The sequence below is a fragment of the Sardina pilchardus genome, chromosome 3 (genome assembly GCF_963854185.1).
Source record: "Sardina pilchardus chromosome 3, fSarPil1.1, whole genome shotgun sequence".
Lineage (NCBI taxonomy): Eukaryota > Metazoa > Chordata > Actinopteri > Clupeiformes > Clupeidae > Sardina > Sardina pilchardus.
In genome coordinates, this window is record NC_084996.1 from 3,417,860 (window position 1) to 3,443,692 (window position 25,833).

The following is a 25,833-nucleotide window of genomic DNA, read 5'->3' on the forward strand; positions in this document are numbered from 1 at the left end:
GGAGCCTGAGCATCCAGCAAGACCAGAAACTGACTGCAGACCACAGAAATAAAGGGGGGGGGGGGGGGGGGGGGGCGGTGCTTCACCATGCAGTATCACTGACCTTATCAAAGTAGCTACTGCGGTCCAAGGAGTCTTTGTGGATCTGGTGGCGAGAGGCGGCATTCTTGCCGTAGTCGCCCATGTTCATAACATGCTTGTCAACGTCCATTCTCTTGTCAGTCATCATTCCTGCACAATGAAAGAACACAAGAGGGTCAATGGCACGGTCACTCAACTGACCGACAGCATCAAGAGCCTTCTGATTTAGGACAATAAACTACTGAATGGGCAATAACTCACCACCAGACATGTCCATCTTATTGCTCTTGTGGGATTCTTCAGATTCTCTCTGCAGGAAAAACAGACAAAGAGCAAAGTCAGTTTATTTAGCAGTCTTGTGAGTCACTCATCCATTCAACATGCAGCTCGGTCTGAGTTGTCAATATATTGAACAGGGTCTTGTAAATAACTGCATATACTTACTGAGAAATTCATTGAATTGTTGAACTGCTTCACAAACGGAGTCATCCATGGATCTTCTTGCTTACCAACACCTTTATGCATCTGGAACAAACAAATTGCACCCAAATTTGTTAAAAAAAAAAAAAAAAATAGCTATGAACTGTACATCTGTACATTTGTGTGTGTATCTTTCTCAACATGAGCATTTGGTCAAAACAAAATGGTCGTGGTGAATCCATTTCTTACCTTTGGAGGCATCTTCTTCATGTAGGACCAGTTTCCAGATTGGTTGGTCTCCTGTGAGGTGTTGTTATTCCACATACCGATCTCCACCTCCTCCTCTTCCTCCGCCCCCCAGTTTGAATGCATTCCCGTCCCTTGCATGGGGATCTCTTCTCCACACCAGTTGTCTTGCATAGGTTTGGATACTGCAACGACGCAATCACAAACACACATTCAGACGAGTCGATGGACACAATACAAAGCATGGATGACAAAGACCTTCAACACGAAACCTCAATATCTTCATAGAGAATAACTACAAATGGGTTGTGTGTGTAGAGCGTGGTAGAGTGTTGGGAAGATGTTATTTTATTTTTTAAAAAACTCTAAAGACAGCAGGGCATTTGAAGTACACTGCACAAGCCTACATTTCCCTTATACTGCCCGTGTGTGGGTCCATGTGTGTACTACATTGTGTGTATGTGTGTGTGTGTGTGTGTGTGTGTCTCACCAGGCTTGTGCGGAGGAGGCTGCTGGTGCTGGCCCATGGATGAGTTGCCCCAGCCCATGTTGCCAGAACCATCTCTGTTCGGATCCTCCCAACCGGACCCCGTGTCCATGGGCTTGCCCCAGGCTGAGGTGCCGTTGTCCACGGAGACCGGTGGTCCAGGCGGCTCACCCCAAGTGGAGGACTCCATCTTCTGTGGCGCAGTGTACGTCTCTCCCCAACCTGAGGAAAAGGAGATGAACGGTGAATCATTACCACACAGCACCAGAATTGAAGATCTCAAAAGGCCCGAGTTTGTACATGATCTGGTATTCACAAAAGATCCGATTGACATCTGGAAAATGATGATATATTTGGATAAAAATGGACTTCGGATCATATCAACTGACTAAATATACTGACCACGTTCCATGAGCGCATGCTGATAAAACAACAATGGCATTTAACGAAAATACTGGTATAAAAAATAAAACTAATGAAATCATTGCGTATTTCCCGTTAAGCATAAGTTCCAGGGAGCTCGGTATGCACCCCTCTGTGGCCCAGTTTAAATAGGCCTTATGTAAGCAGTGTTTACTTTTACGCTGTGCCCTTACGCCTCCATATATCTGACCACGGGGCATTTTGCACTTTCACCAATCGACACATGCTCAGGATTCTTCCTTTTTAAAAATAGCCTTCTTCATGTGTGTCCCCACTGATCAAGTTGCTACCATATGACTGCAGCATCAGCGGCCATGTAACTCTAGCTTCAATTTTTTTTTTTTTTTTTTTTGCTATCAGATTGGTTCATCTCATGCCAAACCCACACTGACCCCAGGACATTTGTTGACCAAGAACCAGTGGCAACGAGAAAAAAAGAAAAAAAGACTTCTGCTAACCGCATTACATTAAGACGTCAGAAGGGATAAAAGAGCCTTTATGCGCCAGTGTTCAAAGTGGGGCTGAAAAAGTTTCACTTTTCAGGCTGTTTACACTAGCACGAGAGTTTGTCAGGGATGTTCACTGGCTTTAAATTTCAAAATTATAGGGGGAATAATTCCAAAGAAGGAAATGAGAACGAACGATGAAAATTATGGTCATGCTGCCATCAAACCCTAAGTTTATTGCTGTACAATACAGCCATCCGTGTGGGAGGGAAAAAACAGGTATAATTGTTAAAAGAAAGGGCAATGCTCTTTTATTTTAAAGCACAATTTTGTATCATGTTTGTGTTGTATTTCTCTTCTGAAAGGACTCCCGTGTCTGGTGGTAAATATGACTGAAAAACTGAACTGAACCGGAGGCTTTCTAACGAGACAAAGCACTAAAAGTCAACTCCATAGAAACGCATGGGGTTACTTCGTAACTGGCAATATGACAGTAGTCTCTACACATATCCCACCTAAAAGGACTTTGACTGAACTACACTAAGCTAAGCTTCTCCACACTCACCTGAGCTGCAAGTCTTCTCCTTGGGAGCCATGTTGGTTGGGACCTGGGGGGGCTGGGGCTGCGGTGGGGGTTGTTGCTGCTGCTGCTGCTGCTGCTGTTGTGGGGGCGGGGGTCCCTCCATGGGCTGATCTGTAGCCATGTTCTTATTCCACATGTTCATACTGCCATAGTTGTATTTGTGGGGGTCTCCCCACGCTGTCGTGCCGTCGTCAATCTCCCTGCGGCGCCTGATGGACTCGGGGGAAGGCTCTTCCCAGCCCGTGGAGTGCTCGTCCTTCTGGAGAGTGGGGATGGGGCCTCCCAGCCAACCAGGGGCTTTGTTGGGGCCAGGGCCGCCCGTCTGGGGATTGGGGGCTCCACGGAAGGATCCGCTGTTGGCATCCTGCGGTGGCTTGCCCCACTCGGGGGCGCTGCAGGCGTGGCTGGGTTTGGGCGGCTCGGCCCCCCAGCTCTGGTTCTGAGTGCTGGGTTTCTGGGGTTCTCCCCAGCCACTGCTCGCCGGCCCGTTCTGGTCAGGGGCGTTGCCGCCACCGTTGCCGCCCCAGGTGTTGTTGCTGCTGCTGCTGCTGCTGTTGTTAGTGCCGCCGCCGCCGCGACCCCTATCGTTCCAGCCCGAGCCGGAACGGTCGTTGTCGCCGTCCCGTTCCCAGGTTCCCGTGCTGGGCTTCTGGGGTTCACCCCAGTGGTTTCCGCGCGAGCCGCCGTCATCACCACCTCCATTGCCCCAGCCTCCGTCTCCGCTGGAGTTGTTGCCCCAGCCCTGTTTGGTCTTGGGGGCGTTGATCCAGGTGGAGGAGGAGGGCTTTTCCTTGCCGCCACCCCATTTGTTTGAACTGTCCTCCCAGCCTCCGGACTGCCCGCTCTGGCCTTTGGAGTCGCCCCATCCAGAGGATGGCTTTGGATCGCCCCACCCTGACATGGTGGATCCATCGTTGTTACCGTGGTGGTGGTTGTTGTTGTTGTGGTGGTGGTGGTTGTTGTTGTTGCCGGGCCCGTCTCCCCATCCTCCGCCGGAGCTGGACGTCTGCTGCGGGGCTGCGGTGCCCCAGCCGGACATGTCCGGGACCGGCTTCTTCTCCGTGCTGGAGACGTCCCAGACCGTGTTCTGCCGGACGGGCGTCTGGCCCCAGCCGGTGTTGGACAGGACGCGGGGGTCGACGTCCACCCGGGGCAGCGGCGCGGTGATGGGGCCCGGCGGGTTGACCCTTCGCCGGTTTCCGCTGCCGCTGCCGCTCCGCTCGCCACGGCCGCAGGAGCTCTCGCCGCTGCCCTCGCTGCCCGTGGACTTGTTCCATGTGCTGCCCTGAGAGGTCGGCCCGCTGCTTCCTCCGCCGCCGCTGCCGCCGCTGCCGCCGCCCAAGCCCAGGGCGTCATCCTCCAGGGACTTCCAGCCGTTTGTTCCCTTCCTGCCCACGTTTGTGCCGTCATTGGAATGCTGATTGTTGCCGGGCAGTGGGTTCCACTCCCCGTTGGAGACCTTAGTGCCAGTGTTTGAAGAAGAGGAGGAGGAGGAAGAGGAGGAGGACGAAGACACGCTGCCCCAGGGCCTGGGGATGCTGGCGGAGCCCATGCCGTTATTACCCGTCCCCCAGGCGGAGACATCTTGTTGCTGGCCGGCGGCGGGGGCCGAATCCCAGCCTCCTCCGCGGCTGGCTAGCCCGTTGCTGCCGATATTATTCTTGAAGGGAGCATTGGTGTTGGCGGAGACCGAGCCGTTGGCCCCCGGCTGCATTAGAGTTGCGTTCACAGTGTCGCCCGCGGCGGGGCCTTTGGGCGCGGGGCATTTGTCTCCGGAATAAGTAGTGCCGGGCGGAGCGCCCCACGACGTACCGTACGACCCGCCGTTCGTTCCTTCGCCGCCGTTGCCATGCTGCTGCTGCTGCTGCTGCTGCTGCTGAGAAATGGAAGTGCCGTTGGAGACGGGAGAGGGCATGGGGAGCTGCGGGGAGCCCCCTGAGCTCACAGACCAGGCTCGGTGCCCTGCGGACTGCTCGCTCATCTGCACTGAACCTGTAGAGTTTGGTAAACTAGAGGTCAACGTGTTAGTAGTGTTATTTGGTCCATTCATTTCAGTGTTAAGGTTTTGAGGCTGCCCACTTGGAAGCTTGCTTGTACCGCTGACGTCGGACTCGGCCATGCCGTCCTGCAGGGTCCCCCAGGACATCGGAGAGTTAATACTACTCTGAAGGCTGGGCATTTGACCTACGGTGCTTCGTTGTGTGTTGGTGCCACCATTCCCGAGGGGGTTAGGCCCAGTGTTCTGCAGAACAGGCCAGGCACCATGGTTGGCATTTGGGTTCAAAGTGCTTGGATTTATACCTCCATTGGTTGAGGGACCTTGGGTACCCCATGCATTTAATTTGCCATGGCTGTTTTCAGCCAGCTTGCCACCAGGGTTCTCTCCTGAGCCTTGGCATGTGCTTAGCATCGGGCCATTGGAAACGCCCCAAGGCCCCTTGACACTCCCATTGCCAACGTTATTGCTGCCATTTGCAACCATAAATGGGGAGCTCTGACCATTGCTGCCTTGTCTATTGCCGTTGCTGTCGCTGCCAGTGTTCCCAGAAGCCATTATACTAAGGTTTTTCTCCGACCCGGAGCTGGAGGCAGAGTCAGCGTCCATACATTCTGAGGCTAACTCTGGGTCACTGCCAGTGATGGAGGGCCACTGTCCCTTGTCACAACCCTCTACAATGACTTTTCCCCAGTTGCTGTTCGAGTCGCTGCCAGAACTCCAAGGAGAATTTTCATACTGGGAATCCAAGCCAGTGTGATCCAAACCTGCAGATGAAAAGAGGGGGGGGGGAGATGCATCAGTGAACAGGTCTTCCGATACCATACAACATGTATACCATAGCATACGAAACATAGACATATACAAACGTTAATCGAAACGGTGCTCAGCATACAAAGTAGTTCAAACAAACCAAATAAACAGACTATTGCCATGCTAATAGAAAGGCAAAATTATACATTTACCCAAACACTACAAACAATAATTCAATCAATCATTATGAGACCAACTAGCCTATATGAAGAACACCACAAACTAATTCACACACACACACACACACACACACACACACACACAAAATGGACAAGCACAAGCAATGAAATGACATGGGTATGAAACACAGCCCTGGTTGAGCATTACACACATTATATTCCCTTGCTTTGTTTAGGGGGCTCCTATTTGTTTACGGATTAGCGCACATTAAGAGCTCGGCTGACCACAGGCTGAGCCCGGGCTGCGCGGGTCCCTGCCGAGCGCCGTCTCGCCCCAGCCTGGCTCCAGCACAGGCGCAGCTGCCACCATTTTGTAGCAGCAGCATGAGCCCGCTGCATGCCAAGAGCTCGGAAAAGAGAGCCGGCTAACGCAAGGCTAGAGAGCTATGCCGAATACGTGTGGGGGACGGGGAAGGGGTGGGGGGGGGGGTTGGTTTTGCTCTTTTGTTTTGACCATCGGGTTTCCCACCAAATTTCAATGCCAAGACTACACACACACACACACACCGAGCTCTCCCCCGCCCACACCCGTCGTCGTAATGCAAGAGTCCTTGACGGTGCAGCCAACTTCTCTATTTTTCTCCTCGCCAGACCATCTCATGCTCTTGTTCGCGGGAGGAAGAAAATAAAATTGTCCTTATTTCGGCTAGTCTGCCCTTGCTCTTTCGAATCGCACTCCAAGATGGCTGCCAAGCTTCCCAGAGAAAGGCTCTCTTGCCAAGTCTGAGTGCTCTCTGAATCAGACGTGCCATGACACAAAGGAGCCCAGACCTTCCTGAAAGAGGTCCTTTTTTTCGCCCCGAATCTGGAGAATGTAATTAGATCAAACCCAATCTCGATTTCAGCTTGCAGCCGCTGCCAGCGAGAGTGACAAAAACAAAACTATAACTTTGATCGAGCTGCAGATTTAAAAACGGCAAAGGACAACGGAACGCGTTTTATACTACAAGAGGCTGATACATTAATTGGTTTACCGAGGGGGTGGGGTTGTATTGCCCTGCACTTTCTAGCAGGGAACAGAAGATACTATGCACTAAAAAAAAGAAGCATAATTTAACTTTAAATTCCATGCATGGCTTTATCCACCATATGTGATCTTTACAACTGGCTGCAGCTGCATCCCCCTGTCTGTACTAAGCACAGAACATGGCAGGGAGGGACTGTCAGGTTGACCTTTCAAATCAAAAATATTCACTTCAACCGACTACCAGGAAAACAGTACTTCGACTAATGGAGGAACACAATGATGCAAGCATGATGACTAAAATGGCATAGATTGAAGTACCGTTTCAAGCACACAAAGAACTCTTGATTTCATGAAGTAAAAAATGATATTCGGAATTGACGGAAAAAGTTCTCAAACGACCCCTTAGGTTGCGCAAGACAAAAGATCGCAGTCAGTCAAGCATAAAAGGTTGTGACAGCAAGACATCGAGAAGTATTCAAGCCTGTCCGCACATGTTAGTGAATGTACACACACCAGAGCTGTTTGATGAAGGAGACACATTCTAAATGAGGCACAGACAAGGTGAGCAGCACTGCACTGCACTGCACCCCACCCATCACCTGGCATACATCACACAAGCAACAAAGCCCAGGAAAACTACAAATCCCACAATGCACAAGGGGGGCACACCAGAGGAGCCAGTGAGTGGGTGAGAAGATTTGAGTCACCTGTTTGGTTAGGGGAGTGGCTGACCGAGTCCCGAATGGGAGCCATGCCTACGAAAAACAAAAGAGCAACACCATGAGAGACCCTACGGAGGCACCAACAGGACTGGGGTGACCCGACAGCAGGACGGAGACACGTGGGTGGCCTCTCCTCTCTATAAAAGGTTTGGAATTCAATGCGGAGTACAAAAATATATCAATGACCTATGAACTGAAATAACGCAAAGAGAAAGGAAAAAAACTAATATATCACAAGCACAAATATATATATGTCTCCTACAGGCCAATATGATTGGTGGTACTTTACAAGCCATTCTGTCTGTTAAACATCTTTACAGATACTCAGAGCATCATCAGGTCACCCAGTCATCGTCATCTAATATCTACACACACACACACACACACACACAGTCATAAACTACCAACTTTTTAAAAAATGTCTGAATAGTCTTTGCGTGAAAGGGTCTACTTAAATATGATTTAGTAGTTTCAACACTAACCAGAAACACAAAATCCTATGCATATAGGCTCATGGCAAACCTCATAATGAGGTGTTCTGCCAGAATCAACCACAGACGCCGCCACATTCTAGGGGTATGAAATCGTAAATCAGCTTTAAAGAGACAGGCCGACAGCAGTTTTACAGTGATTGACAACACGCACCTTGCTCTAATGTTCCTCAAACCTGACACTATAATTATGCACAAAATTCACAATGAACACAACTGTTCTGACCAACATTTGGCTAACTTCTGCACATGTGCATTGCAAGAGATTCACAACATGCTATAATTAAGCCTAAAATTGAGTGCTTGAAATCATACAGCTGCTGACAATGTGTTGCTTTCTGGAGTTTTTAACTTTTGCTTGCTTTACATTCAGAATCAAAGCAACAGATGGTCTGAAGGAAGGCCTCCTCCTCCAAACTAAGGCAACTCAATTTTCACTACTACGGTCCTATTAACCAATTGGGATTAAAAAAAAACAAAAAAAAAACAAGCATCGCTGCCTTACAGTTACATTAGGAGAAAGGGTCAGGACTCTAACACTGGCAAAGTCAGGTAGAGGTTAACAAGAAATGCTCCGGGCACGGCATCTCCATGGGGACACAATCACTTTCACATTCCAAACTTATCAAGAAGATCTTATTACTGCATTTGGTGGCAGACAGTCTCAGAGTGGGAGGCAACAGGAGGGAGGGAGAGGGAGAGAGAGAGAGGAGAGAGAGAGAGAGAGAGAGAGAGAGAGAGAGAGAGAGAGAGAGAGAGAGAGAGAGAGAGAGAGAGAGAGAGAGAGAGAGAGAGAGAGAATGAGTATGAGTATGAGTATGAGTATGTGTGTATGTGTGGTTACCTGAGAGGTGGCTGTTGGCAGCTTGGTGATTCAGTGGAGCCCCCTTGCTAGTGATCGCGACCCCTGGATGGATGGAGGTGAGCTGCACTTGAGTTCCCAGGGTGGCAGCGGGGTGGTGTGGTGTGGATCGCGACGAGGCTGCACCCCCTTTCCCCCCTTTTCGATTGCTGCTTCAACAGCAGTGGTGGAGGCTATTGCTGCCGCAGCTACGGCTGCTGACCGAGGCCTGGCCGAGATTGCCGAAGGAGGAGCGAGGAGCGAGGCTGGGCGCGGGGCAGGCTGAGGCTGAGCACTCGGGCCCTGTTGGCATTGCTGATGGCGCTGGGTGCAGGGGTACTGCTGCTGCCGCCGCCGCTTCGCTTCGCAGGAATGGGACGGGGAGGCGAGGAAGGGGAAAGGGTGTTGGCAGACTTTTGAGGCTGGCTTTTTCAACCGGACTTGATATGTTCTGGCACTGCGGGGATGACAAGAGGGAACACGGAGACAAAAGAAAAAATGAGTTGTTCTGTGTGAGCAACCTTGAGGTAGTAGCAGTTCAAATGATAATATCCCTCACAACATCACCAAAGGGAAGTCACCATTGTAACTTATGACAATCCTCTGTAGATACTAAACAAACTCTGCTCTGCTTGTGTGTTGCTTACTAAATGTAACTAGATTCCACGCACTTCATTATCCATCATAATTGATGCATGCATTCATAATAATAATAATAATAATAATAATAATAATAATAATAATAATAACAATAACAACAACAATATGGAACAAACATGTTTCAACCTGGTCATTTTGATTTCCATCAAGATCGCCATAGAAATCAATTCATCTAATGAAAGTTTAGGCTAACTGACAGAAGTTTTACACTAATTACCCACATGTGCCATCTGTGTGTGTTGATTTTTTTCAGTCTGTCTCTTAAAAGCTGATGCACATTTTCACACGCCTAGACTGTGTCTTTCTGGTTGGTTCTGAAAGAACATCCAGAGGAGTATCTCATGATGTGGTTTGCTTCTAGCCTCACACACACACACATCAAAAAATGTTGCAAAAATGTTGTAACAAAAATGTTTAACTCATGTTGTCATTTTACACGAGTGTGATTACGCCCCCATCACACTCATAACTGCACAAGAGCAGCATTTTCTCATCAGACACAATGGGTATACAGTTGCAAAATGGACTCTTAGGTTGACGTGCCTGTGGACTTAGAAGCAAGAGAGCCCTTGTATCTGGTTACACAACAGGCTTTGACCAAGAGCTTTCCATAGCAACAAAACCTCTTAGGGGAGAGAGAAAGGGAGGGATGGGGGAGAGGGAGAGAGAGAGAGAGAGAAAGAGAAAGAGAGAGAGAGAGACAGAAAGAGAGAGACTGTCAAACACAGGCCTGGACAGCACACTCTTAAGTCAGGGTGAACTACTTGGAGCTATTTGGGAACTATCTCAAGTAGAAATGGAAATGAGAAATGAGCAGAAATGGAGATCAGCCTTGAGCAGAGAGACCAGTTCTTCACTCAAGCCCATGCTTACATGCAGCACTGTTCCACAGAAAAATAACCTGCCTGACTGACTGACTGACAGATTTTCCCCAAAAGCGAAACAAAAGGAGCATTCAGTTCTTTATCAGTTTTTCACCGCCGACAGGTGACAAAAGCAGAGAAAGAAAGACACGTCCTAGCTTTCCACTCTCTTATTCTCTTACACCAGTGAGATCTCAGGGAACCATCTTGTACGTTGAGATCAGAATGTTCTCACTGGTATGTACGACTAGGGAGCGGACGGCATATGAGTCAGAGATCATTTCCTTCCAGTATTTTAACTGGAGGTTGGGGGGGTGTGGGGGGGGGGGGGTCCTGCTGCTAGGGTCTAATGTTACATGTGTGAGTGTGCAAACTGCACAGCCTGTTAACCAGTCTAAGGCAGTCGAAGGAGGTGATCCATCTTGTACACACACACCCCACACCCCCCCCCTCCAGTCAGAGGCTACCAATGCATTTACTGTGTGTGTTCCTCAGTGTTTCCCAGCAGATCTTGTTTTGATTTGCAAAAGGGGTGGGGGTTGGGGGGGTTCCCTATTAACAGTGATCTCACTGTGCAGCAATTCAGTGGCATATTAAAAGAAAAAAGGGAAAAAGGGAGGAAGGGAAGAAGGGAGGAGAGAGAGCGCAAGACAGAGAGCAGGAGAGGCCACGCAGTGCTACAAATTCCTCCGCAAAAGACTGTCCTGACCTTTTACTAAAACTACTCCGCTCTCTCGTTGGCTTTCGGCACCAGAGAAACTATTTATAAACATTCGCTAAAATAGCAAGTCATTTATACAGTACAGTACACATCAACAGCCTACCCGTCAAACTCGGGGGGGTCAGATCCAGACAAACACTTCAAACCGCATTTCCACAGAAGTGGGGAAAAAAGGTTCTTAAAAGAACCCAGTCAAGTAAGCGTACCGAGATCGAACGGAGTTGCGTGCAGAACGGCTTGCACCCACTCGCGCAGCAGCCATGCAAAGCACCGACCATCGTGCAAACCTAAAAATGAACACTAAAGTGCAACTTCTACCTTTGAGTAAGAGGGCTGTGGGGAGCACTTCCTGTCTCCTTCTCCTGCAGTCAGTTTACATAAGACCCCCGGAGACGAGTGCTCTGGATCCAAGCATTGTTCCTTCCTTCTCACTGCATTTCAATGGAAAGGCAGAAAGGGGGGGAAAAAAAACTGAACTGCAGCGGGCCTGGTGTCATTTTACGGTTGCGGGAGCGAGCGAGAGCTGCCGGCTCCTCCTGCTACATGCTGTACTGGGGGGGGGGGGGGGGGGGCCTGACAGAGAAAAGGGAGAGAGCGAGAACGAGCGAAACGTCGAGCGCCGCTTCAGACAGCCTCCGGGGGAGGCGGAGGCTACGTGGGTTTAGGTGGAGCAAGGTGGCGCAGTCTCAAAGTCACTTTGTATGTAGCAAAGAGACAGACGTCTTCAAAAACCGCTGTGTGCCCATGTCTGCTGCCAACCCACTACGAAAAACCAGGCAACCTCTTCCGGGAGACTGAAGGTGTGCTGTGGGGGGGTGCTGCTGCTGCGGCTGTTTCGAGTACTTCTTGACCGCCACTTCCTGTTCTCAGAAGCATCGTGCAGTGAGCCAAAACGCAAAAGGATAACGGCCAGGAAGTCATTGCAAATCTTCGCACCGTCTCACTGCAGACACCACTGTCAAACATTTCCCACATTACAGTAAACGAGCTTTCCCAAATTCAGCCCATCAGATTAATCACAGCTTGGTCATTCTTTTCTATTGAATCTTATCTATTGTAAAATGCAGTTTGAAAACCAAAAGTTGATAATCCAATTATCTTTCAGATTAGTCTTATTTTTTTTTTACAGTTATTGTTCCTGCTTTTTTTCCCACCGGTTGTTCTATTTCACTTTGGGGCTAGACATCAGAAATGGTCTCTTACTATGTTCTCAAGTAGCATATCCACTATGGAGGGACTTTCAGCTCAGACGTCCCTGTTGAAAGGGAGTAAGCCATCGTCGCAGGTCTTTTACTTCCTGCTATGCTATGAGGGCTCAGAGAGAGCAGTCATCGCTAAGCAACAGCCACAGGATTTAGTCAACAAACCCAAGCTTTCACTGATCATCACTGAGTCCACAAATCATCCCGAGTAAAGCTTTCCATTTCATCCCAAGACCATGCACAGGTCTGACACCCAGTCAATAATAGAAGGGGGAAAAAAAGATTAAAGGAAAAGGAGGGAAACTTTTCCACATGGCTCTCATTTGAACACTTGCTTCTGGCAGTCTTAAGGCTGAAGATGGATGGCTGGTATTCAAAACAATGTCTGTGTGGTCAGATCTGTGCGACATGACAAAAGCCTGAAAATATTCGCGCGCACACACACGTTCCAGAGCTGATCTTCTACCAGGTGCCTTAAAAGCATGGCTATAAACCCGATGTCCACCAAGTCTTCTCAAAAGTGTCTCAGTGAAGTACCAATGCTTTCAGCCCCAACAGCTTTGGCTCAAGCAATCATCGGAACTTTCGTGACACATCTTTGCACAGGACCGGTGGGCGGGCGCATCATTTTGATGTGAAACCCGATGATTACGTCCTTTTGGAAACAGTATTTCCACCCTGATTAATTCATCTAGCATCACGAGGTGGCCACTGAGACGTCTGGGGCTGCAGATAAGCACACAGTCACAAGGGGAGGGGGCCAGGGGCCAAGAAGGTGTCACTGAGGACTAGAAACCTGACGCTACCCTGCTAAGAGTTCCCTCCCCATTAAAAAAATAAAAAAGGCATATATACCCATGCCACCAGTACATGGCTATCCTGCCCATAGAAAAAATATATATATACCCATGGCAACAATACATAGACATGGAAAAAAAACAAATAAGAGCTACAAGAGGCATGTATAAATATTTTTAAAAGGGGAGATGTTTTGGCTCTGAATGTACATCCGTTTTATTTTATTGCGACTATAAGATGACCCTTGGTAACAAAGTTTACAGTTTCTATGTTGACTGTCTCCAATAATTAATTTGTGCACTTGAATGTCACACAGATGGAAACATGTCATAAGTTTCCTTGTGGCTGTAATCCTATTGCTGGCATCTCACTGCGACTGGCTTTGACATACTGCTCAGTTTGCGCGTCAGTCACACCACTGGCTCTGGGCCTAAGCCACCGAAGGCACAGTGAAGACAAGGTCAGAGATAAAAGGGACAGCTATCAGCATTTCGACCTCCACCAGCGAAAAAAAAAAAAAAAAAAACATGCAACCCTCGCTACTGCTGATAGCTCAACAAACTACCTGAGCTTCGGTGCTGCATTTCAAAGCCTCAAGTAAAATCCACACAGAAAAGTGGAATCTAGTGCGGCAATTACTGATTGCATGTTGTGAGCTAGGCAAAAAGAAAGAGCGCACAAAATTCTTGAATGTCGCTTGAACAGAAACATTTCAATTTAGTACACGTGCAAAACAGCTTCATATTTGAATGGAACCTAGGAAATAAGGGTAGTACCAAAGCTAAGACGAATTCTAGAATTCAAGTAAAGAGTAAACAAACCTCCTACCTTCACATCAGTGTCTGCTCACTGCTCGTCGCTCCACTGTTGATGCTCTTCCATTGACTATTCTTCCTGTCCTTGTAACTGTGTGATTTCCCTGCAAAGGGGAAAGATCACACGGTAAATAAGACACTTAATAATCTATTTATCCAAACGGGCCCCATTTTGTCCTCAAAAAGGCAACCCAGAGCCCTTCAACCTTCTGCTGGTTTGCTTTAGCACAACGAAATAAACGATGCAGTAACGCAATTAGAAAACAGGAGAAAGCTCCACCTAATCTCCTTAAGAGATTAAACTGGTAAATTACTACTCTATAAACAGCTAACTGATTCTGTGGGTCAGGCCCACATCCATTAACACTCTACCAGCACCACCGATCCAAGTGGTCGCACCATAAATTAACGAAAATTACCATTAATTAGAAATAATTCAATTAGCTTGAGGCGGGGGAATTTCTCTTTTTCCTAGTCGTATCTGTGAAATAATTAGCACAAAATGTGCTCAAAATTATCAGGACCGCTACAGCAGCAAGTCAGCATGACGATTCATTCAAGGCTATTGCTGGATCCCAAAACCAACAGACTGGCTTTACGCTACAGGCTATTTTCATGGCAAGCTCTCAGTTTTTAGTTTGTAGGCTATTTCCCAGCTAATTATGGCAGGATTCCTGCACACTTCACTCAACACATAAAGGCAAAGGCATCAACCAGTGGTGAATGGGGATTACGCACTTGTGCAGTCAGTGACAAGTCTCTTCTCGCCCTTAAAGTTATGCACAAGAAATGACCTGATTACAGCTATGATTCCAAAACCAGACAAATACAAGTGTCACACGTGATGCGGTGCAAATAACTTAACTCTAATTGTAATCCAATCTAAAGTAACAACATTAAATGTTCTCATGAATAAGTAAAAAATGTAAAACCATTTCACTATAATTGTTACTCCATGTATCATTTAATCTTTGGTCAAACATTCGTATGGTTCATTTTTATGTCCCTTCGGCATGACTTTGCTGATAGATCATACTGCACGGTGCCATCCTTAAGGAAACGACTTATTATTGCCTTACACCAGACGGTTTTCCAGCGATTTCGCATTTTCTGACTAAATTTCCAAAGTCTGAATGAAATCATGGGAGTTTTACTGGAGTGGCATGCTGCCGTCAACTAGATTGTTTAGTGTAAGGTATCGATCTTCTGTTTTAAGTCAGTCTGAGTGAGTCTTATTCTAGTCTTACCGTTACGCAATATCAAACACGTTTGATTTTTGACATGAACAATATAAAAACCAAGTGACTTCTCTCCGTCACCAAACAGGAAGGGGCAAAGCAGGTGACAGCTGTAGCCTATATAATTATTTGTTATACATTTCTAATAAATCATTAGCTGGTTATTCCACGTGACAGATAAACTCTATATTGGTTAGGGGATATCACACATGAAACAATGCTACAGAAACACAAAAATATGACTGATATGAGAAGGTTATCTTTTGTGTTCCTGTTGATCTAGACTAGTCTATGACTTAAAAACTCAATGACTTGTCTTTAGATGTGAGAGGGTCTGAAACTGTAGTCTTTCAAAAATCTTACCCAAATCTTCTGGTGTAAGGATGGTACTAATCAGACGTCATGACATATCAGGAAAAATGTTTACAATAGGTTTTGAACTGCTATAACCTTTTCCATTTTGAGATCAAGTTTAGGAATTCTGGAAGTTAAGCATTAACCTGCAATATCCAATCACATAAATTCCAGATACTTATATCATGGAATTTGAGGCTGCCCAGACTAAACATAGACTTGGCCCTCTGTGTTGACATCTGGCAATCAGGTCTAAGATTACAGGTTGTTTTCTCTCTTTTTCTCAATTTTAGTTTATGTTTTGGCAAGACCTTGAAGTGGTCTGCTCTGCAATGCAGCTCTTGTCTTACAAAGCAAGCAGACACAAACTCATGTCACCTCAAGAAACTGAGGGCAGAGAATGCACTTTCCCTGAAGCCTCAACCCACCCCACTCCCCCTTCCCCCAGCCAAGCCTCTTTGTCCCAGAAGTGTTTAACCAGATGGCCAGCTCCAGAACAGGAGCCTCCCTTGCTCGCTCACTTGCGTGCGCGCACGCACAACACACACACACACACACACACACACACACAAAGACAGGGGCATCTGTTTATGAATGAGGAACAATCAGCAGAGCTGAGAGGACTATTAGTCAAAATCAAAAAGAGCAGGACCTCATGTCACCTTAAGAGTGATTTTCTAGAACCTCTCCAATATAAATAATGCTACAGAGTCACAAACTGATGGATGTTCTGATCAAGAATGATCAATAAGGGGAAACATAAAATTATGACTAGGCCTACATCATTCCAATTTACTTTGGATATTCATACATTACATTTTTACCTACAGTAATTTCCCGCATATAAGCCGCATTGTGTATAAGCCGCAGGACAGTGTTTTATGCTAGTTAAAAGAAGCAAAACCATATTAACACCATTTTAACTGCCTCCCTGTATTAACCTCATAGCTGAAGAAATTTAGCAAAATCAATGTACAGTGAGGAGCACATGTATTTGATACCCTGCTAAAACAGGAATATAAAATCATCATTTGACAATTGATCTTAATGCCTTAACTCAAAAAATTAGTACAAATCAAACCGCCAAGGACACCAATTTTCTTTGTGATTGAAGAATGTATCGTAAATAGATAAATGTTTTCCTTAAATGCTAGGGGAAGGAAGTATTTGACCCCCTATGTAACCCTATGGGAATTTAACACATAGGGTTAACATAGGGGCAGGCAGATTTTTATTTTTAAAGGCCAGCTATTTCATGGATCTAGGATATTATGCATCCCGATAAATTTCCCTTGGCCTTTGAAATTAAAATAGCCCCACATCATCACATACCCTTCACCATAGCTAGAGATTGGCATGGTGCTTTTTCCAGTAGGCCTATTAGCCTGTTTGATTTGCATTGAGCTCAATGAGCATCAAACAGGCTAATAGGCCTACTGGAAAAAGCACCATGCCAATCTCTAGCTATGGTGAAAGGTATGTAATGATGTGGGGCTATCTTAATTCCAACGGCCAAGGGAACTTTATCAGGATGCATAATATCCTGAATCCATAAAATAGCTGGCCTTAAAAAATAAAAATCTGCCCGCCCCTATGTTAACCCTATGTGTTGAATTCCCATAGGGTTACATTGGGGGTCAAATACTTACTTCCCCCTAGCATTTAGGAAGAACATTTATTTATTTACGAAACATTCTTCCATCACAAAGAAAATTGGCGTACTTAGCGGTTTTATTTTTACTCAATTTTTGAATTAAGACATTAAGATCAATTGTCAAATGACGATTTTCTATTCCTCTTTTTAGGCAACTTTAGCATGGTATCAAATACATTTTCTCCTCACTGTATAAGCCGCGGCTAATAGTTGGGAAATTACGGTATATTCAAAACTCAATACAAAAAAAAAAAAAAACTAGCCCTACTAACTCTTCTGGAATTGTTTTGATTTCATTTAATTTCTTGTGGACTTATGGACTGTACACAATTAATCAGGTATACAGTATGCTTTAATAATGAGCTTGTCAGACTAGACCAAAACTCTCTATAGGATCTAGTGCTCTGAAATCTGCTCGGAAACAGGTTGACTTGAGGTAAACCAGTGTTTAGAAGAGCGTGACAAGGTGATGGGATAAACCTTCAGTCACTTTTGAGTGACATGTAAAGGTGTCAGAAACGGCGGGTGCAAACATGTCTTCGGACACGGTGGGGGTGGGAACATACTTTCGGCCATTTTGGCCTCTCTAATCTCATAGAGCGAAATGAGTGAAATGTGCATAAATGTTCAGGCCTATATGTGCAGCCAGACCGAGGAATGAGTCATGCATTTTTGCAAATTGAACTGCTGTGCCCCCTTCAACACAGTAGAAATGTCAATTTCAATAGAAATTTCTGCTTGCAGTTTAGCAAACTTATCCAAAATCATCTTAAATTATTCTGGAAAAGAGGATGGTCAGCTCAAAGTTTAAGTGTAGGGTGTGCTACATCAATCTGTTACCATACTCCCCCGGTAAGCTGAGCATCAATGGGACGTGTTTATTTTTTAAAGAACATTCCAGGTCTACAATCCTGGTCTGACCACATTTTGATTCAATTCAGATGAAAGGAATTCTATCCAAACCAAGCAAAGTGACTGACTATGAAAGCCAAGAGAGGGCACTGTACATTCTAGGACCCATAGCACATGTTCATCTGTCTTTGAATTGTGCTGAAGGGTATACTACAAGTAACACATAACCATGCTTTCTATGTGTAAGTTGGCTAGACAAACCCTGAACTAGGTAATGGGCACTACAGTAGTGACTATCAATATTGGTGAATAGTCAGCACATCCATTGTCTAATAGCAAACCTTAAATGGTGTTACCCTATCGTCTCCTTATCTTGTGTTTTTAACACATGAACAAATAATGGTTCTGTGATGTTTACAGAATGTTTCCTTTTCTTTTATGTGGGTGGAGCACTAGGTCTGTAAGGGCAATGTTCATATCTCTGATAAGAGAATAATCTCTCTTTCTTGGTCATAGTGGACTTCATAATCATGTAACAGGAGAAGACTGATTCAGAAAGTCAACAGCAGCCAAATGAAAATCACAAAGGTGCTTATTATTGGAATTATGATTGGAATTGTTTTGATTTCATATAAAACACAATCCTGAAATGAATCGAAAACAGTCTATTGCTGGATTTGTTTCCATTTTCAACCTATTCAAAATAATTTTGATTCTCAATTTTGCACAATTACTTTGCTCCTGTACTCTACCGTTAATTAACACTCATACATAATGACTAATTAGACGCAGTGGGACTACACAGATTTCTTGCTTTAATTTATTATTAAGTAAATAAAGGTTTTTGAGCTCAATTTCAAAGTGGGGGTTGAGTTAGGCTTTTGTTAGCTCACTGACCTCTATACTGTATAGGTACAATGAGCTGCACAAACACCGTTTACATTCTGCATTTGAAAATGGTTAAGCTTACTCAGCAGTTTGCACCCCCTTTAATTCAAACGGAACTACATGTGCTTACACCAGCACCAGCAGCTGCTGCTGTTGCTTTGACCCAGCTTTAGGCTAGTGATTTGAGTCCAGCACAGGCTTGAAAAGGAATAAACTAGAAGGACATAGGCTACACTTCTGAAACTACAACACAGACTACAGAGCATCTGCTCAGTACAGGCTAACCATTCTGTTCTGATAAAGGTACTGACCTGTAATGTTTCTCTTCAGTGTCTTTGGTGGCAAAAGCATCCAATTATCTAAATGCAAAGACATCGTTGTTAATAGGAAAACTGACACTGAAAAGTAATTAGAACAATATAAACATAATAATGTATGACAACATGCGAAATCCCTTGCTTACGTCAATTTTATCTAATTACTAAAATATTAGGTTATAGCATCAATCCATTGGCTACCTGCCTACGAACCAACTCTTTGCGCTCATCACTCATCTGAATTTTGGATATCATGCGTCAGTACACGTCTGACCTAATAGAGGCAGCAGGATATGGATAACGTTACGGTTCGAAGGCAATTGAGAAGCAGAAACATACATATTTTTTTAAATTACGACAATATCCAGATTTCTTAAACCAACCGTCCGTTATCTTATTTCAACAAACAATGTGTCCTGAATGTGGAGAGGCAGACTAATTCCAGATGGCTAAGGGACTGATTTTTCTAACAAACGCAGAACTGAGTTAGACACTAGCTACCTCCCAGCAACGCTATTTTGTTTGGACAAAACATGCACAATTGTTTCATAAAAGAAATCTGCCCGTAAGACATGGTCTAGTTCATGCTAATGATCTGAAACATTTTTGTGAGGCGTCGACGTTGGCTAGCCTTAACTGCGCAACACCAGAGCTGCGTATTTAGCTAGCTAGCCAGCCCGCGAGCTATATCAGACAAAGTAGGCATCCCTAAACTATGCTAGGTTGTATTCTAAGTAATTTCCGCCATAAATATATAGTCCACTCGGACACCGATTGAAGCATTAAATGGTAAATAGCTGTAGGCGTTTAATTATGCACACATCCTTTGCTAACGTTTCAAAAAGTTAGCAAAGTTATATGAGCTCAAAGCTTGACCTTAGCTGTTATCAAAGGTACATTTCATGCATCCATCTGTGTGAACCAAAATGGGTGCGACGTAGCTGACTAAAGCCTTGCAATCATCGCAACATTATTTAGGAGGCAAGAAATCATTGCATATATTTTATAAGTTATTAAAGACAGATTAGCCATGCAGATGTACAACAAGCAAGTGATCAATTGCTTCAGACCAAAAGCTAGCCCGCTATTGTGAGTTGCCGCATGCAAACACGCATAATCTATTAACGCTAATCAACGTTTGCCAAAAATAAGTAAGGCTGGAGAACATTAAACCCAAAAAGTGTATCGATACTATCGAGACTGCACAGACACATCGAATAATCAGTAACATTGCTCTATGTTAACCTTTCACAGGCAACATTAGCGATGATCCTATTTCTATTTCAAATCCAAATTTCGCATTAGCAGTGTGCTGGAGTTACATGTTACTGCAAATCACGAATGAAAAACAAAGAGAACTCTTTGATGTAAACTTAAGTACGCTTGCAAACTGATTTCCGTTTTAATGTAGCAAGTGCTAACATTCAGTACGCTTGCTAAAACCACTGCAATCTGGAAACCAACCCCCACTCAAGGGAAAAGGCTATTCAGCTAACAGCTATTCAAGCTAAGCTATCGACCAACTCGAAATGCGCACTAACCAAGTAAGAATGTTCGCAACACAATAATGAACATTGTAAAGTTACAGAAGTGAATAGTATTGATCTTGCTATTTCATCAATTGCACTAGGACACAACGTTACCACCCGGGAGTAACCAATGTAAACAGCTAACTTAACATTAGCTATCGCTAGGAGGTATCGAAACAACCAAAAACCTCACTTCGACACACATTCGACAAGTTAACCATTCTGTATAATCAAAACATTTCTGATAGACATTCTCAGATAACTCTTTCACCCCTCAAATTTAGGTTGCTTGAAGATTTTTTTTTCGGGAACACTTTGCTAAAAGGTAACTTTCCAGCCGACCACTGAGCAAACTACACCAAGCTCAAGATCATCGGTAAGTTATTTTTGATAGCAGTTGCCTCAAACCAACGACACTGGGTGAAACAAAAATATCACTGTATATTCACATACCTCTTGAAAATTAAAGTGCATCAGAGAATAAATGAAAACTGGTTGTAAGGCTGAGGAAATTCAACGCATTAGTTGAATCTAGGAGGGGAGACATTTGTCCTGCACGGTCGCCATTTTCTTCAATCGCTAACATATCCCTCCTCCCTGTACCGAGTAAGCTACAGAATAACGCAGGAAGAGCATGAGATCAGCTCAAAGACCACTTCCTCCGCCTGTTTCAAAATGGTTGCCTCCAAGAATTGACGCGGAATATTTAAAGTCCAACAACATTATAACTTTGGATATCGAAACAAATCGAGGGTAACGTTAGACAGCTAACATAACATGTTGTGGGCACATGGACACAAAGTATCAGTCAAAGCAACACAATCCCTGGGTTATTATGTTGCATTATTTAATCTTCAATGGCATTGGGTCTACTCCAAAGACCAGTGCCACCTCAGAAATATTTGTTCTTAGCCTACTTCTTCAGTGGGAATGAACTAAAATTAGAAATAAATATGTTCCCTTTGTTGAAATGATTGGGGGGAGGCCCGATTAAATCCAATGCATGGCTTCCACATTTTATCTATCTATCTAGGCTGAGCTAAAGAGCAAACATTATGGATCTTGGTTCATGCATTATTTAATAATTAGGCATATACCAAGTTATTGTATAGTCCTGGCCATAGAATCAATAATCACAAAGCAAAAACGTTATATCCATGTTTTTTTTAATATATACACTGTAGGCCTACATCGGAATCAAATAGGCCTATGATGTCTCTAACAGAGACTGTATAGGCTAGGTCTCAGAGCAATGCTGTTTTACATTCCATATGGCATTTCCTCTGACTTTGTTACAAGATATACTGTATGTAAGAAACAAAACAGCCGACTACCTATGCTGAATAATTACTTTAGGAAAATATTTTTCTCTACAGTAAGGTGCAAATAGTTTTGAGATCTAGGGCTATGGACATGTTCCATTGCTTCTACATTGTTGAGTTGGTCATTTGACTGGTTTGTTTACAGCTCAAATGTCATTGTTGAGAAAACTATTTTAGTTTAAATAGAAACCGAAGACAAAAAACTGAACCAAAAAGTCACTAAGCAACCACAGGCAGGGGAGAAAAAACCAAACAAATGGGAAACAATGTAAATACAGTCCGGCTACTGGTCTGGAATTTGCCTACGTTTTCACTTTGCAGACAAAGCAACAGCACAGTTCAAAATGGCTCAACACTGTCAACTCGTGTGCTCTTTTGAAGACAGTCATTCAGCCTCTGTTGGCAGACACTTTTGACAGTGATGACCGTTGACCTGATTCTACCACAAAGACTTCATGAACTCCTATATATTTTCATACTTCATGAACTCCTATATTTTCATGTCATTAATTCTCATTTTCAACTCATTATTTATTTGATTAACTGGTTGAGTCTATTCTAATATTATTTATTATTTTTCACATAATTACTGTTGAATGTTAAGTTTGTAATCCATTGTACAGTTTGACTGGAATGGTTCTCGCAGTTGACTTTATACTATATTTTCACTAAACATAATCATTTTGCATCCTCTACCCAGATTCTTCATGAACATCAGTGCATTCCAAGCACAATTTCACTGGCCTGACAGTTTTAGTGTCCAGGGAAGCCAGAACAGATAGTTGAGCATGTCCATGCAGAGTTCTAGAAGAGTCACATTCCTATGTTGGGTGCATACAAGTCCTGAACAGAGCAGAGATACATTACAGGCATATTTTAGATGTAGAGGCCCTCTGCTAAGTTATATAATTTCCACTATAGACACAAGGTTATTAAGAACAAGATGCAACTTGCTCACTACACTCAATCATATTGTGCAGCAAGAGGAATAGGGTGGAGTTGTTCTTGTTATTGTTCACTATGTGTATGTATACACAAATACAACTTGAATGTTCAATACCGATGGTGCTAGGCCCCTGCAGGCATAGGAGCAAGCTATTTTGAAAGTTAAAACGCCCATATGAAATAATTACATTGTACTGTTTTTAAACTTATCACAGATGAGTAGTCATTTTCTTGGGAAATAAAGGCAAATATCTTATACACAGGTTAGTTCCCTGAAAAATATATAATATAACTTGTTATTTAAAATGGGGTAGAACTTTCAGTTACCACAAAATGAAAATGTGACACTGGACACATTAGATGGTGGAAGCTCTGCTGTGGGCCTTGGTGGTGTGAATGAATTTTGTATGAAGCATGAATATTGATGATTGGTGAAGAGACTCGCTCAGCAGGGGCAGCTGCATCTGTGTGTATTCCTCTCTCTCTCTCTCTCTTCTCTCTCTTACTCTCTCTCTCTCTCTGTGTGTGTGTGTGTGTGTGTGTGTGTGTGTGTGTGTGTGTGTGTGTGTGTGTGTGTGTGTGTGTGTGTGTGTGTGTGTGTGTGTGTGTGTGTGTGTGTGTGTGTGTGTGTGTGTGTGTGTGTGTGTGTGTGTGTGTGTGTGCACACGCTTGTGAGGGTGCATTAGCAGCACTGGGACTGGGACAGAGGTCAGCATGGTCAAGCCAGTGGCCTGTTCTCCCCCCAGGCTGCAGGGACTAAGGACCCTGGGAAAATGGGCTGCTCCATTGTGCTTAGGCAGACAAGGGAAGAGGAGGGGAGCAGCTTTGCATAACAAATATGTGGCTGGGGCAGCTTCATGAGACTTCCCTCCAAGTATGCTAGTCTCACCTAAAATATACCCACAGTGGTGGCGATGATGTACAAAAAAAAAACTTTAGTGTAAGAGATGGAGCAATCAAAGCAAGAACCTTCTATATGTTTAGATTTTAAACTTCAAAATCTAGAAGTTCAAAACAGGTAACAGAACAATTAAAATACAGGATATTTGTCATTAAAAGACTTACTGGTAAGACAAGCAATTTGACCCCTCAACCACTGGACATCCAAAAGAGAGCTGTATACTCATTATGATTATGTATTCAAAACACCTCTGAAAATGCCACAGTGCCATATATCTCCATCTCTAACACACATTCATCTCTCTTTATTCCTTTCATCATCACCTCTACATTCTTATTTCTGTAGCCTTCCAAATCCATAATATACATCACCCCCCCCCCCCCCCCCCCCCCCTCCACAAGCTATTCTCTCTGACCCAACACACCATTTTTCATTTTCTTCCCTCGGCAAGCCCAATTCTCCCACAGCATCACCCCCACTCACCCACCCACCCACCACCATCATTATATTCCATCTCAATCTGTCTCTCACCCTTCCTCCTGTCCACATCCTCAGACGGGGTGCCAGCTGTGAAATGGATTTGTTGGGGCTGAATTACACTCTGCATCCAACCAATTACCTGTCCGAGCATCTTCACAGGTCGGCGTGTATATCGCCGCAGAGCACGCGCGCGCCTCCGAGACTCCCATTTATTTATCAAGGCGGCGGGCGCTCTGCCGAAGGGATTTATCATTTTCGCGCAGGCCTGGGCTCTGTCATTTACAGATGTTAATACACCAGCCACCGCTCCATCAACTGTTAACCCCTTGAGAATCAGGATAGGGGTGGGAGGGAGAGAGAGACTCTATCATGTTCGGCATGTGGTGCGGCAACTATTTTACTTGAATGAATTTTCAATCAGTGGACTCCGTATGCCCATTATTTTGCATCAGATTTTGTTTGCCTTCCATGATTTAAATGGCCTGGGTATGAAGAGACGCCTCTCTCCATAGCTCCTACCTAATGGCTCTAAGCAGCCAACAATGCAGCGCTGTCCTTCAGGTGTCCTTCATAACCTAACCAGATTTTTGCTTTTGTGTATGATTGTTCAGACAGAGGAGCTTGGCCAATCTCTCCCTGCTTATGTTCCTTTGTAGCAAGCCTTGAAATGCAAATATAGTTTCTATATGCATGACTTAGTCCTAAAAGATAACCCTTGAGATTTAAATGATGTAGCATTTAGGTTAGCCTTACTAACGTCAAAGCAGTTAGAAGACCAGGACCAAAATTACAGTTATTTCACAGACCTGCTGTGGCTCTACATTTGGAAACGCAAAAGGGGAGTAATATTACAATTCACTGAATGTGATGGAATAACTGCATTGCTCCGTGCTATATTATGGATGATAGAAATACAGATGGCAGAGTAGCTCCTTAATTGTCTTCACCTTCTCCTCAACTACTGTCATCTATGCAAATCAACAGTCACAAGGCCATCCTCAAATACATCTTTTTGTCATTCAAATATGCAATTCATATTTAACACAGACACCCCCTGCATGGTCTGTGCTTTCATTCTCAAACTTTTGGGGGGCAGATGAGTTTCATTTGCATGTGCAAACCCCACCTCCTGCTCAATAATTCACAACCTCATCTCGCTCTCTGTCTCTCTGTCTCTCTGTCTCTCTCTCTCTCCCTCTTCTCACCTCCTGCACAAAGAATGCATCATGCATCTAAATTCACGTCAGGAAGCTCCTTCACCCCACGGCACCCCAGGCCTTCTCTCCTCGCCTGGAACCTCTGCTGAGTTAAAATTACTAAGCGCAAGTATGTGTGAATTTCAAAGTCGGAGTACCTGAGGCGCCGGTGATTCACCATGGCGCACCTGGCTCTCCAAACACTATGGCAGAAGCTCAGGGAAGAAAATAACACCGGGCCCACGGTGAAATTCACATTTAATCGAATCGCGTTTAATGGAATCACCAACTGCAACTGTTTTGTGTGTGTAGTTCCCTTTCCATGAGGTTCTCAGGGATTGTTTTAATATGGCACATAGCCTGTATCGTAATTATATGGATAGACACTACTGATGTGCATGAT

The 25,833-nt window shown here is 44.7% G+C and overlaps 1 protein-coding gene across 1 annotated transcript in view; it reads right to left on the bottom strand.

Annotated features, from left to right (window-relative positions):
• The window catches only part of LOC134077639 (trinucleotide repeat-containing gene 6A protein-like), a 41,207-nt gene that overhangs the window by 8,952 nt on the left and 6,422 nt on the right, over positions 1 to 25,833 (bottom strand). Inside the window, 10 exon segments of the mRNA XM_062533340.1 lie at positions 104 to 231; positions 343 to 391; positions 526 to 606; positions 751 to 932; positions 1,238 to 1,456; positions 2,669 to 5,449; positions 8,699 to 8,868; positions 8,919 to 9,152; positions 12,843 to 12,867; positions 13,790 to 13,858. Of these exon segments, the coding sequence (XP_062389324.1) occupies positions 104 to 231; positions 343 to 391; positions 526 to 606; positions 751 to 932; positions 1,238 to 1,456; positions 2,669 to 5,449; positions 8,699 to 8,868; positions 8,919 to 9,152; positions 12,843 to 12,867; positions 13,790 to 13,858 (3,938 nt within the window).